The following is an 18,339-nucleotide window of genomic DNA, read 5'->3' as shown; positions in this document are numbered from 1 at the left end:
TCGTGGAACAATGAAATTTCACTTATTAAAAAAATTCAGTTATTTAACAACCTTGGCCTTATGTCATGGTTTTATTAAATATACCTACATGTTAATTATTAAACTGCACTCCCTCTTTCATTGTAGAGACTGCAGACACTCAGCTTTCAACTACTTCCCATGGCGCCACTACAACAACAGCGTTCACAATGTTCTTTCAGTAAAAAGAAAAAGCCCTCCTGCGCTTCATTTAGACCCTGCACGCAACTTGTCATTTTGCTCTAAGTTGCCGTGGTTACCTCGTCTCAATGCAACCTGCAGATCGAACCTTGAAGTAGCTCAGGAATGCAAAGCACAGTCACAGTCAGGATTACTGGGGTAATAGCTATTAGTGTGGGTCGATTCCCTGGCCTCATTGGACTGTGTTGTAAAGCTCTTTCCAGGGGCGACAATAATGTTACGCTGGACCTTTGGTTTTGTGGCCAAAACACACAACAAAGCAAGAAGTCACAAGTTGTGAAGCTGGAATTTTCTTTTTTGATGTGTTTAAACCGTCAAAAGTGTTTAATATGCCCTGTTCTACAGCGGTAAACACAGAAGTAGAACACACGCTTGTCCAATGAGGTATTATTATTATTACTGAGTTATGAGGACGGGGTAAAAGAAGTATGAAGAAGAGAAAATGCTTCAAGCTTTATTCAGTGCAGTTTTCCAGCTATCCTCCTTTGGTGAAACAGGCCCTTGGCGTGTATGCGATTGATTGTAAAGTCAGGGAAAAAAATGTTTTTCATCAATCAGACTTGCATAGTTGCATATGTGAATATACAAAATATACAAATATGGAGAGGAAACTGACAGAAATTTTAAAATGTGGATACTTTACCGGCTGGTGCAATCACAGTGGTAGGCGGTCTTTGACTCTGTGTTCTGCAGATCATACTTCTTCTCCAAAGGAGGGATTTTGTATCTACATTCATCCAGATGTTTGAGGCTTCCACACAGGAGCTGCTTGTCTGCAGGAGCAAAAGTACACACGGGAGATCACAGATCACAAACGATCACAGCGTAACCGTATTAGTTTAGATGACTGAACTGAAGCTGTTGTGCTCAACACAAACACAGATTTTCTTTGTAAGCCATCGTCAGTGGTGAAAATTCTGTCTCACCTGTAGGGGGCAGAGATAAATAGAAGAATCAGAGGAATGATGCCCTGGGCCACTTTTTTAGATACAGTAATGCCAGTGGAATTTTTGAGGACGCTCTCAAGATGTGAGTCCTTATCATCACCTTTCAATAGTAGCAGCACTGTGGAATACTAATTATCATTATAAATAGATTGTTTTAATTATGGTACTTTATTTTTTTCTTCTACTTCTATCATTGATTTAAAACTTACCAGCCCCAGTGACAGGTGACTCATATTTTATTGGCACTAAGTGCATAATGGATCCATGTTAAATTTAGATTAGTTATAGAGTGATCCAGCAGAAGTGATGGTGCCAGCTGCTGCGTGCACTCACCTGTCAGGCCTCTCTCTGCATGTTTGTTTGGGCCGTGGAATCCACCCGTGGGCTCCTGGGTCGAGTTACTGCATCGAGAATGGGAATCCACCTGCTTTTGTGGCTTGTCATCCTCATCTTTGGAGGCTGCTGTCTTTAGATTTGTTGTGATTGGCGTTGCAGAAGTAGCTGTTCTCCAGAGTGCCTTCAAAGTGTCTCGTTTGGGTGTTCTGGGTGTCTTCATGGGCTGCAGTGTCTCAAGGTTCGTCACTGTGATCGGTGATCTGTAGGTAGTGGTCGGCTGTGTGACACTTGTCACGTGAGATGTCGTGTTTTGATCGAGACAGCGTTTGCAGTAAAGCTGAAAAGTGTCATCTTTCAGAAGCGTCCCGAGTCCACCGAGACTTTGCTTTGGGGCATTTTTGGGACTTTTAGTGGTTTTGGTTGCTGCTGTGATGGCTGCTGGTAAGCGTAGCTGAGGTGCAGGCTCCTGTTTGAGAGACGGGGTGCTTCGTGTTGTAGATGTTGTTTGCGGATAAGAGTTTGTGGTCAACTGTGGGTGAACTTGGCTTCTCTGTGTGGGGTGAGCCGACAGGCCCTTCCTGGTGCTCCTCTGTTTTCCATCTGCTCTTGTCTTTGATGTAATTGAACCACTTTTAGAAGCATTTAAAAGACCCCTATCCATGGAGGGAGTAGGGGTGTGTGCCACTGACATTGGGGTAATTTGGGAGGGTGCTACTTTATACAGTTTCCGGTACCTTTTACATCCTTTCCCCTTTTTCCTTCTGGGGTAAAAGGTGTCTCCTCTGGGTGGGTCTCTGGAGCTACACCTACGCTCACTTTTAGGTGCCTTTCTGTTTGGGTCGATCACGGGGCTTACGGTTACATGCTTCTCCTCAGCGCTTGTTAAATTGTTGTTGCTTGTAACATCAGACGAGTTGTAAGGAAGGGGGCTTTTGAAGACGGCATATGGAGCCTTTTTAACTGATTTGCACCTAAAGAGAGTAAACATGAATGTTACAAACAAGCATTGAAAGAAACTGTGTATGATGTATTTTCTACTTATATGCAGACCACATTCCTTGCATCTTTTTAATTATTATTATTATAACTAAGAAGAGGTACAATTAGTGCTATTTGGCATGTGTATGGCCTGTCATTTCAAGCACTTTTTTCAAGCTGTATTTTTCCTGAAAGATAACTTCAGTAACACAGTGGAAATCGTTCACACACAAATCTTAACTTATAGTTATTATAGAACAGTTTGTCAGTGCAATATCATCAATGCTAGAAAAGAGGTTGACCTTTAATCATTTTGTGTTTGTAAGACCACTTGTTAGTAACCTGATAGATAAAGTTATGGAAACAGAGCAGAGGTGTGGCACGGTGCCCATCATTTGCTTTGGCAGAGTGTCAGGCATGTTACCACAAGCAGCAGGGGCACATCTGCTGCTCTAGCTTCCCTTATAACCATGCCCGCACTTTCCACTGAACAAATGTCTTGTGTTATCAGTTCACCTTACTGCTGTGGCTGATAAAGTGCAGTTAAAGCTTCAAGCAAAAATGTCGGTGTTTCTCTTACATTCCCGACCACAACTTCTGAGTGCATCGCCTCTTCTGTTTGAGCTCAAAGCAGGGAACCTGCAGGATGCTGAAGAAGCTGTAGCCCACCATGCTGGAAATGGTGTCGTTCACACTGAGAAGACACTGTCGAAACCTGGTGAGAGGCCGAGGTCAGGCAACAGTGCAGTCAGAATTAGCAATGATGCTGCCTCATTTTGTCTACACAGTTTGGGTAGACCCAACAGTTTCTACACACACCAAGAGTTGGAGGACAAACACATTACACATGAACCTGTCAGCACTAGATGTGAAGTGAAAATAAAAACAGGCATCTTTGTGGATTTATATAACAGGAGGAGGAAAGAAACGCCCTGGAAACACAAAAATTGTAAAAATCATGTTCACTCTTGACATTAAACGTTTATCCAGAGGGCTGACTGCACTGATTTATTTATTGCTCCTTGATTACTAGTAATATATCATATGGCTCCAGGTTCCTCTGTTTAAATCAGTTTACATTGGTTGGCATGGTGACTAAATGATATAAAAGCATTCCAGAGAGGAGCACGCTCTCATTTGTAGGAAGTGCAGGGTATGAACTAGCAGAGCACTTATAAAGTGAGCCTTGGAGCAGGTCTATCCTTACATGACCATCCATGCTGGTCAGAGCATTGTAGGGGACAGGTCAGGTGGTGTCAGTCGCTGGTCTCCACACAGGCGATCAAAAACCCGACTCTATGTTAGATGCACGGGGTGTGTATCCAGTAGCTCACCTTTGGTCACAGTCACAGAGAGAGATGGTGAAGAACTTGCTGTTGAAGACTCCATAATTGACCGTGAAAGCCGGGATGATATGCAGGCAGTGGTCGTGCTCACGGCAGCATCTGTCCGTACTCTCAAACATCCCTGTGCAGGAGAACAAGATTGAATTTTGTAGAGTAGCTGCACCCTTCAGATCCACACAAATTAAAGTACGTCCCAAAAATGACAATTTAATTTAACTGAATTTCCTGCTTTTTGCTGAATGCTTTCAACATCAAAAATTCCAACAGATGTATAAATGAACTCAGTTCAGTTCAATTTAATAAATAAAATATCAATAAATGTTATCTTTATGAATCTTATCTACAATATGATGTCACTCTAAAAGGTCACTGGATCACTGTTTATACCAGTGACATACTGTCTGTCTAATATGCTCATGGGACTTAAAAAACCCCTCAGGTCTGAACTTTACATTCTTTCAGAGAGCCCAGGCTTCCTTTGGATGTTAGCAAACAATAAAGTTCATCATGCAGAAGTGACACTGTGATGTTTGTTCCCAATAAACCTTCCTTTTGTGTCTTCCCTGGCCACTAATGTCCTCTTTTACCCGAAACAGGTCTGCAAACCAGGATAAATAAAAACGAATGAAGTGCTTACCTAACTCTTCGTATCCAACAGCTCTGCTTCCAAGGCCGCACCACAGCGTCCCTGGAAACATCCAGGCGCGTTTCCTCCGCACTTTCCCTTCGGTCCCATCTCTCCACGTGCGCCCGGAGAGCTCTGGCGCGTAAGAGGAGACGTGCGCGCACGGAGCATCCGGAGCCACCAGCGCGCTGATGTTAAACCTCCGAGCGATTTGTTGGCTCAGGGTGCTGCTCCCGTCGCAAAGAGCGCGGTACCTCTCCGTGTCCACTGGGTTGGTGTTTATCTCGCACGCCACCAGGCTCCTGTCTTCGGACCACAGGGACAGGTACAAGGAGCGCGCGCCGGCTGTGTCCTCTTGCAGAAACGTGACGCGTGTCCGTCCGCCGCCGGCTGGACTCGATCTGACACAGGAGCGACCTGATCCCATCACATGTCGCGCTTCTGAGAGAAAGAGCGATGATAAAGCGAGAAAAAGTTGCAGCAGGCGTCTGTCTTGCATCTCAGAGTAAACTAGGAGTAAAATCAGTCCAGTTTAAGAGCAGCTGAAAGTCTCAAATGAATGGATGAATCATTCCTCATTAGCTGCAGCATCAGTGTGGTGCAGCAGCAGCAGCCGGTTTTAGGGCGTCTGTGGATGCCTGGGGTTCCAACGGTTTTCCCATTGGTCTGCCTAAATGGAAGTTCGTCGGAAATCTGACACTCCTCAGTTTTTATGTGCGTTTGTGGTCTGACTCAGACAGGTTTTGGCACAACTACATTTCTGTAGCATGTGGGCAAGACCGGCGTTTTCTAGGATTACAGAAGCGTTTTCTAGGAACATGAATGTTACAAATTCCAAGTTTAATCCACAGCTCTCAGAGTGGCGAATATCTGATCTTGGGTCCATTATAAACCCATAATCTAAAGGAAATGACCCATTTTGGAGCTGCAGAGCTGTCCAAACCTGTGCGACGAGACAAACACGCAAAGGTGTGGCACAATAATTTGTTTTCTGGTCCAAGATTTTGATCTGATTCAAATTCATAACGCCTATAAAGAGATGAAAGTGGCACTAACAACATTCTAACAACATCCAAGCATTCATCAGGACAAATGCTTCCCTCTATATCCTATGTTGTTTTTCAGTTGCTGTATTTGTTCATGTAATCACAGTTATATACTAGCAGTTAGTCCAGGAGGCTTGTCCCATTTTCATTAGATTTTATTGATCTGTGTAAACTCTCTGCAAAATCTTTACATGCAAAGTTATTTGCAAACATACATATTTCCAGTGCATGCACTATCTATGTACAGATACAGAGATAAACCAGGAAACATTCCACTGAACTGGCAGAATCAAGTAGAAGACAGCTATGGGCTCAGCTAAGAGAGAAAAGCCTGTTAAAAAATAAAAACTATTGATTATAATTTATGATAATCTTCATCAGGTGATCACAGTAGCTGAAGTAGCACAACATAGGACAGTGTGTGTGATGCTACTGGTGGGTGTTTGAACCACTGCCACGGGAGGGGGGAGGGGGGGTAGAGTGGCTGTGAAGAGAAAACAAGACACTGGAGAGATTTGAAAGCGTGTGCACAGAAAGTCTCATTCAAAGGATGAGATTCATCTCGACGTCTGCTACCGATAGAGTCTTTTGTTGATGTGCTGATTATCAGTCTATCCTGTGGATGCTATCAGACCACTTTATTCAGATTACACCATAGTCACCATAGTCATGCAGAATATGGCCCCTTGTATATAAAGTACTAACAGGAATGTTATGGGGAAGAAGTGTAAACATTAATGGAATTACAATAGCATTAATTTCTTACAAAGTATATATATCATAGACATTTTCATGCATAGGATTTTTTGATTTTCGTCTTTGTTTTGACATTGGAATAACTTGCAAACAGCGGTATAAATTGAGGTCATTCCACTTTTTAAGGTGTGCTTTCCTTGGTTTGCTGTGATTAGTGAACAAACACGCACTGAAGCCTTGAATGGTGGAGGTGTGGCACAGGGGAGAGAGCCCTGCTTTGTGCAAAGGGTGCGTTGGGGTAAGCGGGCCACGACTGCCCCAGGCACACCAGAGTCACGAGCACAGTGCATGCAGGTAAAGCTGCACATTCTTATGACACCACATGTTCCACCGTTTTCTCCTCCATCAGCAGAGCAGCCAAATTTTGTTAGGGGAAACCTGTGAGCGGCCTGGCCGTGCGCATTCAGTGTAAACACTACAGTAGAAAACCTCTGAGGTGTCAGAGTACTGCGAGCTTCACATGTGTGAAGGTAGCAGGAGGAAAGACCCTTTTCCTGCCAATTCTCACCATATCTAAGAAAAGAAAATGTTTTCTTCACTTCTCAGTTCCTCTAATCACACAGTTAATACATTCACACCTAAACCTAAAGTCACTCGACTAACCATACATAAAAATTCCTAATTCTTAACTATGTGTGCTATAATTTTTTAAATCACAAATTAACAGCAATTGGTGAAAGACTCATCTAGCTCATGGTCCACTGACTTATGAATCATCTGTATATCCGATGTCTATCCTAACCTGAGCAATGTATCAGTATGTAAACATTTCTTCATGGAAATATACAGTATGTTCAGGACAGTGGGCACAGTTGAAATATTTGAAGGTGCAGCTGCGTGTTTTCTTACGTCTGTGGCTTGGCATGCTTATACAGTTCAAGTGTTCCACTACAGCATTATGTAATCACACCGGAAATCAAAGAAATAATACCCTGACGGTCTAATGAATTTCAGGCATGAGCTCAGATGAGGTTTGTATGATTTTCATCGATGGTTTTGACCTCAGATGCCATAACATATTGCTTGTCTTGGCCTGTGCCAGTGCAATTGTGCACTGTGCGGCTCCTTGTTGACACACGTCTTAGTTGCATGAGGTGAAATCTCTAATTTCATTTCAGCCCAGAGGCAGAATAAGTATCAGCACAGGCAGAGAAACTGTTAACAAGAGGACAGGAAAGAAGAGATATACTGCATCAGGAGAGTAAGCCTGTGTGATGGCCAGGTAGTAAAAGAATAGATAAAACAATAAAGTGGGGGGGGGGGGGGGTGCATTAGGAGATGAATGAATTTAGCTCATGCTGTATGGGGAGGGGGGCAAGTGGTTAATCACTAGCCACGTGATTCTCGATATACAAGGTGTGCCAGCGCTCAATCTTCTTGTCCTTGTTCTTCAGACACTCATACCAGTGCTTCAGCCTCTCCCCCTTAGCAGTGATACCCAGCTGACACCCACCTGTCAGGGAGGAGGACAGGTGTGAGAGGCAGCTGAGAATGTTATCTTAATCTCATCAGAGCGGTGATACTTGATCAAACACTTACCGATGTAGTCGTTGGACTTGCCAATATCGTAATCCCACACAGAGACATCTAAACTCTTCTTGGCCAGTTCGCTGTGTTTGATGTCATAGCTGAATTCCTGAAATTTGATCGAGGCGTTAAATCACCATTTCCAAAGCCACCTCCCAACACTTTTCATACCTGAGTTCAAAACAATATAAACAGTGATCTGATAATATTTCTTTCAGCCTTTCGCCTTGAACTGTCTTACTAACCTCATTAAACTCTGGGTTCAAAGTCCTCTTCTTGATTTGTGTTTTGCATTTGCCCTTTTTCCCCATGTCAGGTTTCAGACATCTGTGAATTGTACAGAGTTAAATTGGTGCTATTTCTGGCGTCACGAGTGTGAATGAGTGTAAATGAACTTTTTAATCCTACATTTTGACATATGGGTCAGAGTAGCCATTGGCATCCATTGCAGCCAGGTGAACACAGCGCACGACACCCACGATGAGACGGTTTGTCTGGGAGCTGTACATGAGAGACATCAGAATCCGACCACGCTCCTCCAGCTCTCCGCCGTCCTTCCCTGGCTAAGACAGAGTAGAGGGGAGGGGAAAGCGGTTCAGTGGGCAGTGCTAAGATTTGCATGAACCCCTTGAGAAATCGGTTGTGTTTAGACATGCTTGCCTCATCTTCGTAGAGAGCGATGCCTCTCGCTCCCCCGGCTGTTGCAGTTCTCTTCGTCTGCGAGGGGGGGGGGGGGAATGAGATTACAGCAAGCCAATAAGAGATTCAGACAAGGAGAACAAAGCATTGTTCGAATGTGATTGAGTTTCGCTCACAGGGATGACTCTCTCGAGACAAACGTTGAAGTTTTTCTTCTGGTTCATCTTCAGTTTCTTCAGCGCCACTCTGGTTTCCCCGATAAACTCATTATGCCCAAACTTGTCTTCATCACAGACAGACAGCCTGTGGAAATCAAAAGAGAACCTTAATCGTGCAGACATGTTAAACCTTTAAAACAAGTCAAGGAAGGAAATGAATATGGGACTGTTGCAGCTAAGTGAGTGATTTAAGACTGTGAGTTCAGTCTACCTGAGGGTCTTGCGCTGCATGTCGTCATCTGTCAGGCCGTGGTAGGTGAGTGTCTCATTCCACGCAGGGTTGCGGGTGTTTCTTAAGGTCTTTGTGCGCAGCTTGTTAGACTGTAACGTGCAAGGTAGATCAGGACGAGGAGATGGAAATATCTCGAGGCAAGTTACAGCCACGCAAGATCGCACACTGTGGATTCTGCAGATTTATCACAGGGGGTGTCTACTGTGTCTACAAGGTGCTGCTTCTCATCGAAAGGTGTTTGTGCACTTCATAATCACACTACACTAACAATGCACCTTCACTACGTTTGTATTGCATTCATAATGTCCCAGTGTCTATATTAAGATATCATCCATGTCAATCTTATAATTTTGTCAATGCAAACCACAAGGTGTCAGGCTTGAGCTAGAAGAAAGGCCTCTCATCAAACCAACTGGGTCTGAAATCATCGCCCTTCCTTTATTGCATAGCAGGACATCGAGGTAATAAATCTTTTAAAAGAAGTAAAAGCTTAATGTAGGAAAGGTGCGCCTTTTACCTTACTAGCCCCTGGCAGCAGATGAAGCTTGATGTAAGGATCTGCCAGTCCATTTGAGTCCATGGGCTTCAGTCCCTGAGGAGAAACGGAGCGCCACGTCCATCACATCATCGCTAACGGCAGAGAGCAGTAAAGCTCAAGTGCCACTCAGGAGCATTTTGACATAAACCACTTGATGGTAATTGTCGCTTTGTGTGAGAGAATGAGGAGAGTAGTGGTACCTTTGCTTTGAGGATGCTACAGTGGAGGCTGTTGCTTTCCTGTTCGTAGAGCAGGCTGAACTCGAGAGAGCCAAGAGTGGCTGAAAGAGACCCAGACCAGTCATTAAATTAGATTATACGAGGACATCAACATCTCTGTAGAAATACAGGGTTTGATTCTATTGCAATCAAACAAAATGAGAATCAGCATCCGCCCAGGATGGACAGAAAGGATGGGCAAAAGTCTACGGAGAAGTCTTGACCTGCTCTCATGAAACATTCACAGCCTTGTATTTACCTTAAGTCGACAGCAGAAGAATTTCATTACAAAGCAGGTTCATATAATATAAAAGAAATCAAATAAACACGCAAGGCTCGAAGGAGGACATTCAGAAAATAAGGTTCTGGGTAAGAAAAAGAAGAGACTGAAATGCTGCCCACACACATTTCCTTTGGAGGAGTTTCAGTGCCTTGCATAGCTGTTGGGGGACAAAATAATCAAATGTCATTTGTTAATAATTCTTATATAACTGGGCTGAGATTCACCACCAACTTACTGCTCCAAAGACACGATGCTCTTCTAACAGAACTGAGCCCCCGTAGCCATGCCAGAGGCTGCACTTTGTTTTTTAGCAGGTGTAATGTTTACTATGTTAACCATTAAGTGTGTTAACATGCTGACATTTGACTTAACCCTTGATAGGAATGGCAGAATATTTGCACAGTATTTAGTCGTGAATCAAAGTATTGAACAAAGTCAAACTTTGACCTGATGATGCGCCAGATGAAAAGTCTATTTCTGACATTTTCACTCCCAACACTGGGGATTGGGTCAAGCACAAGGGGAATCTACATCCTGCTACCCCTGTTGTATCTCAAATTATTTGCACAGCTCCGTGTTCCCAGACCTCAATAAAATAAATTAACAGCCAATCCCCAAGAGAGGGAATGAGGGCCGTCTGACGCTGCAGGCGCAGAACATGAATGGCGTGGCACCATTCTCATCATTAAAATGGGATATGTGGGACATATGGAAAAAAAACAGTAACAATCACACAGCTTATGTATCACTATTGATTTAGTGAGTCACATCCTGATTCATTTCATCCTCTGCTTTCGTTCCTCAGATATTGATTATCATGCTTGGATAGCAAATGGTGCTTATCTTTTGTCATTTTCTTCCCAGCTCAATGGACACTGCCAGAATGATACTTGCTGTTTGCGAGGACTACTGGGCAATTTATAGATATGAATTATTACCAGCAGACTAAAAGGCAGAAATCAAGCATCAACACGGTATGACTCAGAATCCCTAAGGGGAACAGAGCTGCCAAATTAAAGTAATCAATGCCCAATACTGTATGCTGCATGACAATATGTTGCTTTATTAAGAAAAAAACAGCACCCCATCTGGTGCTGTTTACCTAAAATGAGTGGAAAAGGAATCCCTAATGTGAAACTGCACATAAGGTGAAATTTAACTCCATACATCCGTCACTTTACTCTATGAGAGGAGAGCGCAGATGGTGTACTCACTGGCTTCATCAGAGTCATAGTCGTTGGCCTCCTCCTCCTCAGCTGGGGGAGGTTGCTGTCGGGCGGGAGGAGCACTGTAGGCAGCGGGCTGCCTCCTGTCCTCTCTTACTGCAGAAGGCGGTCTCTGCTCTGGAGGAGCTGCACCAGAGGAGTAAGCCCCTCCATTTCCTGGACCTATAACCACATTCAATTGTCTGAGAGGACACACGATAACACCGCTGGGGATGCAATGTTTGGTTAATGCTTGGGACTTTTAATAAGGACGCGAGCAAGGCGTCGCTCACCCTGCCCGGCCATGGAGGCCGACGGAGCGGGCTGTGGTCTGGAGCTCTGGACGGGCACCATCTTCTTCATCACCACCGGGCTGCCCTGCCCCGCCTCCTCAGGTCCAGCCGTGGCCATGCGCACAGCTGATGGTTTAGGGGCCACAGGTGGGTAACCAGCCCGGCCCTGTGGCTCCGGTTCTAAAAATAAGCCCGGATAGCATACTACAGTAAACACACAAAGGCACTATACATAAGGGAGACATGCATAATCACAGCACTTCAGGCTCCTACTGCAGTGGAATCTGTAATACTCCCCAGTCTCTCTGGATACTTTTGATGTTGCAGCTTTTTCATTGCAAAGGCATTGACCTACATACACTACAACAAGCTGTGGCAGCCGACTACTGTACATGCAGAAGCCATACAGTCTGCCGTCTGCTCGGCCTACCCCGCTCTTTTATGTGGGGAACATCGGAAGGCTCAGGTAATAATAAAGATAATGAAAGTGTGAAACGATACAATGTCACCCATCATGCCAGCACCACCTGGAGGCTCATCCCCTATCACAGCATGCACCTTCCGACAGCTTAATTGAGCTCTTCATCCCACTCCTCTGCAGCAGTGGGCAGTACTGCCAAATATAGATTTCTTATATTATTATTCATTCATTTGTTCATTTCCTCAATGCAACACTGAGCGTGTCAGCTGAGTGTTGTCAGTCTGGTCATTTGATCAGGACAGCTAACATTAATTAGTATAATGTGGGACAAACACAACAACGACTGTATAGGAGCTGCAAATATCAGCAAGCTAACCAGCTGAGGTGCGAGTTCTTTGGCCTACCTCGCTAGCTTTACAAGTGCAGTAAATAACTTGACAGCACAATGGGCCTTCTCGTGTGCTTTCTGTTATCAACAGATAGCGTAAATAGCCAGCGCTCCTTTTATTAGTCTATACACAGTGTGGTGTTCTCAGTCAGTAGCACGCCATGAAAACTAACAGCATGTCCCCTTGCAGCACAGCCCCCCCAGCTTAGACACCGTCTCCTTAACAACAATAACAATAATCAATAACAATAACAACAATCTAATCTGGTGGACATGTATGTCTCTTTTGATCGAAGAGGATTGCAGACCAAAGCTGAAGGGGGGGCACATCTTGGCTCACTCTACCTGCTGGTTGGGTCTCTGCTTCCCTCGGCTTGGAGGCTGGTGGCCCCTGGGGCTCCACTGCTCCCTGGGCTACTGTTTCCTTTTTAGATAAAGGCATGGGCTGTGGCAGGAAATGCTTAGGAAAGCCCTTGAAGAACCAGGCGCCAGACCTCTTCCATACCTGAGAGAAGAGCAAAAATGACGTGTTAAAGGCTTTCCAACAGGGACTTTAACTCTCTTTATTTGTTCGCTGTTGTAAAGCTCTCACCTCTCGCTGTTCCCTGCAGATCTTGCAGAGCCACACAGCTCGTGGCCGACTGCTGCACTGTATACCACACTTGGAACACATGTTCTACAAGACAGGGGAAAAGAAAGATTTCCAGCTGCTCCAAATGTCCGATGTTAATACAGGTTCACAGCTCCTAGACCAAGACCTGTTGTGCTTTCTTGACTTTAGTGTGAATTGCAGCAAAAGGGTATGTCTGACTCATCATTACCTACCTTTTTGCAGTCCTCGCACACCACTGAGCTGACCCCAGGTGAGCCCAGCTGCTCCCCACACAGCAAACAGCGGGACATTCCATCCCCACACACCGTCTTCTTCATGTCATCCAGGCGGTTTATCAAGCGCCTGCAGCAGCACAGGATGAACTCTTAGCTAAAATGTCACCGTTAATTATCCCAGGCTCAAATGTATGCATGCCGCCAGGGGATTTACTCTCCATGCACACGTATGGGAGAGCCCACATCAGTGTTTTACATCCTCTCACCCAATTCTTTCCTGCTCCATAGCCTCCATTTTCTCGGCCCGAGCGATCACGCTGTTTATAATCTCTTTCTCTTCATCTGTCAGGTCTGGAGTATCACTGTGTCACAGATCGCACATCAGAGGGATACAGGTGAAACAAACAAGAGTACAGTGTAGGGTCGGAACACACTTTGAGAAGGTGAACAATATTAAAATGTTGGGACAGTCAAGCTTACCTCGCACGCTTGCTTCTCTGCTTGTCGTTGGACACCCAGCGATCCGAGGTGCCGCTCATCACTGTGTCCGTCATGCTGCACTATCACAGTCTGCAGATTGACAGAAAGACAGACAGGTGATTTTAGCATGAAATAATCAAATGACCTGAAATTAATGTCCTGATTTTAAACTAACGTCCTGATTTTAAACTAACGTCCTGCCAACTCTGTATTAAGAGCTCTTCATTTTGGGTGGGAGTGAATGGTTTTGCTAAGTCTTGTCTTAAATCTTCAAATTCATCACCATTTTCTGACTTATGTCCAGGTAACATGTCCGGCTATCCTCTGTTTCCATATCTCGTGCTTATGCAGCACTGACTTAACAGCCACCATCGGCTGCTCTCTCATCACCAAAAGACATTTGTGAGGCAGGACAGTGCTAACCTTAAACTGGCAAGACACCAGATACTCTTTGTTTAATTACCACACAGTGGTGTAGGGCTAAAGACAAAAGGTAGCTAATGAGGACCTCATGTTGGTGACCAAATATCAATGAACGTTTCTGGAAAAGTAATGATCACTTTCCCCCCTTCATCTACTTGCTTCCTGTGAATTTACATATCAAGCCTGAAACAGCGAGAAAACATCAGCTACCAATCGCAATGGAAGCACATTTTCTGCTGCCAAATTTACAGCCTAATCAGTACTATCTCCTCCTGCCAAGCCTGTTTCATCTATTTTTTTTCCCACAGACATATTCAGGCGATAAACGGAAACAGAAAAACATTGCAAAGGCATAACACAAACACAACGGATCTGTAAAACACGAGTCGAAACTACGCTGACATACGGTGCAGTGGCTCTAACAGGGGTGTGAGGGTGTGGGTCACGTAGATTTAGATGTGCTCTCTGAATTGAGGGAGCGGGGAAGACCAGGTGCTTAAGAGCTGTAAGTGAAACTGAATTTCTACCGATTCTGAGTCGACATGCATCAAAGAAACAGATGGCTCCATATAGTAGGAGTGGCTCAGTTACGCTAAGACACAGGAGGAGGAGGAAGAGGAGGAGGTGTTTGTATCGACAAGCATGACTAAGAGTCTTTGTCTCCAGCGCTTCTGATTGATCGTGGCGAGTTGGTTGAAGCTGTGGAACCGCTTCTACTCTTTTTTCAGGGATCCTGGTGGCAAAGGTAGTGCGGTCAGGTGTTCTGTATGACCTGCAGGAACTCATCCTCACTTTGTGTAGTGACATCGGGATTCGCTGTTTCTGAGGACGAGTCTAAGGAGGGTTGTGAAGTGCATTATGACAGGAGATTTGTCTTCTGCACTCATGGTTGAGAACATAGCTCAGTGCTAATGATGACAGTGGGAAACAGTGAGTTGCCAACAGTTTTCTCACAAAGCCCCTTTGCATGTGATGCATCAGCAATGTGATTTAATCACAGCGTGACATGGTATAGACGATACAAAGACAGCATCACAGAGGTGATCGCCCATGGGCAAGTCTGCTCTGTGTGTGTGTGTGTGTGTGTGTATGTCCCTGTGAAATTGACTCAAGTCTCTGCCAGACAATCCTGCAGCAGCCACAGGCCAGAGGATACAGCAGTGTATGTCCCACGGGGAAGCACCAGCAGTCAGAGGAGCCCAGCGGCCTCCGAAAAGGAGCAACAAGAGGAAGCAAAAGCCTCTCTGGAGCCTGAAATGTCACCAGTTGTGATGGGGCAGGATGAAGAGAAGTACAGGTTCTGTACTGGAGAGAGATACAGCATGGAATGGATAATGATAAGGCTAAAAGGAAAATCAATACGTTTCAATTGTGCTCAGCTTTTCACAGCATTAAAATCCGGCACTATAGAAGCTTGGAGAAAGTGAAAGAGGGAGCGAAAGGGAGGGGTGCGCCACTCTCTCCCTCATTCAGCTGCTCGTATTATGCTGCGTAACGTCAGACTTCATACCTTTTGAGCTCTAATCTGTTGCTGCACTGCCTGCGGGATTCACAGAATAACAACAAATTCGCTGCTATCAATAGACTCTCTGGGTGTGGGCTTTTCCCCCGACCGCTGCTGCAGCTGCATCCTACCAACGGTGGCTTCACAGACCTCAGGGAGCATTTGTCTTTTTACACTTTTCAGCAGCAGTCTGACGGTCCAGACATCACACTGACTGCACAATATCTATATCGTCTACAGCGAGGCTCGGCCCTCCTTCACTTGCCAGAATGAATAATACCACTTTGGTCTAACATGATTGTCCTGGAGAGGTGGATGGAGAGAGACAGATGGGAGGGGGAATTGAGACTGGGGCTGGGTAATGACTGACTCACACCAGTCGGAGCTTTCTGGTGCTGGCGATGGATGTTACTGCATCACTGAAGTGGACTCTCTGCTGAGGTGACAATCCAATTAGCATTCAAGAGATAGTCTGAAGTGATCGTATACACACTTTTCTTGTGAGGAGCTGTCAGTATGGGCTTGGATGCTTCAGACATAGGAAAGTACAGCTTGGTTTCATCTCCTGTGCAGTCAGAGAGGCTTTATATCTCAAACTGCTTCAAAAATGGATCTGAGGCTAATCATAATGGGCTGTCTCGACCAAAATGCCACATGAGACTTGTTTTCCTGCAGTTATGATATCACTGTGACCATCACACAGTCATCCTCTATGTTGTTGAGGTTATAAATGCAACTAATCTGCGTCATCTGTGACTATCACAGACTGGCACAGTCATCAGTCATCTTGTACGTGTTTTCCTCCCATATAAGATGACTCAGACAGGTGGTGGATTCTTCTCTGGGGAGCAGCGGATATTTTCCTGCATTTTCTTTTCTTCCCCCAAAATGTCATGAAGCCCCCGTGACGATGCTTTCAGACGTGGCGGACTGCAAAGCGGTGCCCAGAACTGTGCGAGTGAACACACAACAGTGTCTACAAACACACCAGGCTTGAATAGTAGCGGATCATGTGTGAGATGACAACAGGAAAGACCAGGGGAGAGCACTGACTCGTGCTAGTCATCTGCCTGATCATCTTAAGTCATCCTCTCAGCAGGATCTCTCCGATATAGAATTTCATATGGGGGTGGAGACGACCAATTTAGAAACCTGTGTCTCCTCCTCAGGGCCTGAGAGCATAGTCAATATGAATCTGCATCCGCATGTCTTCAGGGATGCACGCATACACAATTCCCAGAGCACACCCTACACATTCTCCATCCATTTTTAGAAACACGGCCATGCACTCTCCTTGGATACGTGAAAAGAATGCTCGGCACAAGTAACTTGCTTTAAGTCCAATCGGGCACTTGCACAGATTAATATTGTTATGAGACTTTCAGTAGCAGGTGTATGACTCATTGCTGCAGAACATATGACTGGAAAAAGAGCGCCTTGTTATGGCCAACAGACTTTTCTCCAAGGTTTTGCTACTTGTTCATGGAAACGGGAACTGGAGGGAGCAGGGAGAGTGACAGTAAGGCAGCAGGGCATTGATGGATTGATCCAACATGGATCGTTATGGATACAACACTGAGAGCTTAACGGGGGGGGGGGGTATCCTCCCTTGGACTGAGATCAGCAAAAACTGATGTTTTCAGCAATTTGTGTTGTTCAATAAGTTGATTACTAAACTGAAGAGAAATGATTGATCCGATTGTTCTACATCCTGCTATGTGTCCTATTTACACTACGTGGCATTGCACTTGAATTCCAGGGCAACAATTCCCTTGCCATCCTCCAAGAAGGACATTTATAAAATGGGTTAATGAGAATTAGAGATCAATGCAAAGTCCAACTACTGGTTTCACTTTAATCTATCTTTCATCAGGCCTCCATTCATATTTTCATGCCTTGGGGTAAAACATACTTATGTATAATGGAGGTTGCCTTAAGGCTGTGCTATAGCCACCACCAATCCCTTACCTTTGGCCAATGTAGAGTCCCTGCGGGCTCAGAGCAGCACTTTCTTCCAAACATTTTCCAAGGTGCTGATGCTGACTGGATGCCCGAGTTGATATTCATGTCGACACAGCATATTCACCCTACCAACGATTTAACAATCCTGGTCACACCAAACTCAGATTGCCATGCCCATTAATGTTTCATCAGCTATCCCTATTACAGGCCCAATAACCTTGCAACTTAAACACAATTTTTCACTGTGCTGCGAGAAACTAGCTCAGCGACAACATTGTTTAATCTTAGCCATTGCCAGGCCTACCCTGCCTCAGTGTGACGCTGTATTCATAATTTATCATGTTGCAAACATGGCTATGAGGATTCTTCTGTTCAAAGACAACTGTTACTGTGACTACTTCTCTTTTTACTACACTTTTAAAGGGTGTAAAATACATAAATGTAGAGGAAGAAGAAGAAGAGGAAGAAGGAGGAGGAGGAGGAAAATAACTTTTTTTTTCATCTCAAGTTTTCTTCCTCCACCATCTGGCCTGGCGGTAATTCAGACTGTTTTATGTTTTATGAAACAGAGCACAGCCTGAGATCCTCAGACAGGAGAGTCTTGGCCAGTCTACAGTTTCAATTCAAGTCAGTTTCAAGTCCCGCAGTGATCTGGAAGTCCACACTTCTCCTTTTAAATCTCTTCTTCACTAAGATCTATAAGCAGGGACTTATATGACAGCCATAAGTTAAATTTGCCAACATAAAACTTTTAAAACTTCCCACTGAGGAGTATTGCTTTGTTATGTTCGAGTTATGAGTGACCTACAGACCTTGATTGAAAAGTTCTGAAAAACATGAACTTGTTGACAATACCTTGAGTCGCTCGTACAGCAGACAACATGTCGTCACAAAGTGTAACCAGCTGCTCCCTCACACTCAGGGGGG

General features: G+C 44.8%; 2 protein-coding genes across 2 annotated transcripts; both read right to left on the bottom strand.

Moving 5' to 3' along the window:
- Nucleotides 1–858: 858 nt before the first annotated feature.
- On the bottom strand, nucleotides 859–4,878 carry LOC139204307 (group 3 secretory phospholipase A2-like). Its single transcript, XM_070834304.1, has 5 exons — nucleotides 4,464–4,878; nucleotides 3,815–3,947; nucleotides 3,061–3,195; nucleotides 2,313–2,473; nucleotides 859–992 (listed from the first exon to the last, which is right to left on the bottom strand). Exons 1-5 carry the CDS (start codon nucleotides 4,876–4,878, stop codon nucleotides 859–861), a joined length of 978 nt encoding a protein of 325 aa, XP_070690405.1.
- Nucleotides 4,879–7,575: 2,697 nt separating this feature from the next.
- Nucleotides 7,576–13,597, bottom strand: LOC139203946 (rabphilin-3A-like). The gene is made up of 16 exons (XM_070833866.1): nucleotides 13,524–13,597; nucleotides 13,310–13,405; nucleotides 13,041–13,170; nucleotides 12,808–12,891; nucleotides 12,561–12,720; nucleotides 11,407–11,586; nucleotides 11,123–11,290; nucleotides 9,608–9,687; nucleotides 9,387–9,461; nucleotides 8,849–8,958; nucleotides 8,596–8,722; nucleotides 8,441–8,497; nucleotides 8,189–8,343; nucleotides 8,026–8,107; nucleotides 7,793–7,889; nucleotides 7,576–7,706 (listed from the first exon to the last, which is right to left on the bottom strand). Exons 1-16 carry the CDS (start codon nucleotides 13,595–13,597, stop codon nucleotides 7,576–7,578), a joined length of 1,806 nt encoding a protein of 601 aa, XP_070689967.1.
- Between the last annotated feature and the right edge of the window lie 4,742 nt (nucleotides 13,598–18,339).

Source organism: Pempheris klunzingeri, chromosome 7 (assembly GCF_042242105.1).
Source record: "Pempheris klunzingeri isolate RE-2024b chromosome 7, fPemKlu1.hap1, whole genome shotgun sequence".
NCBI classification, from domain to species: domain Eukaryota; kingdom Metazoa; phylum Chordata; class Actinopteri; order Acropomatiformes; family Pempheridae; genus Pempheris; species Pempheris klunzingeri.
The sequence above is the reverse complement of the archived record's forward strand: the minus strand, read 5'-3'. Positions and strand labels throughout refer to the sequence as shown.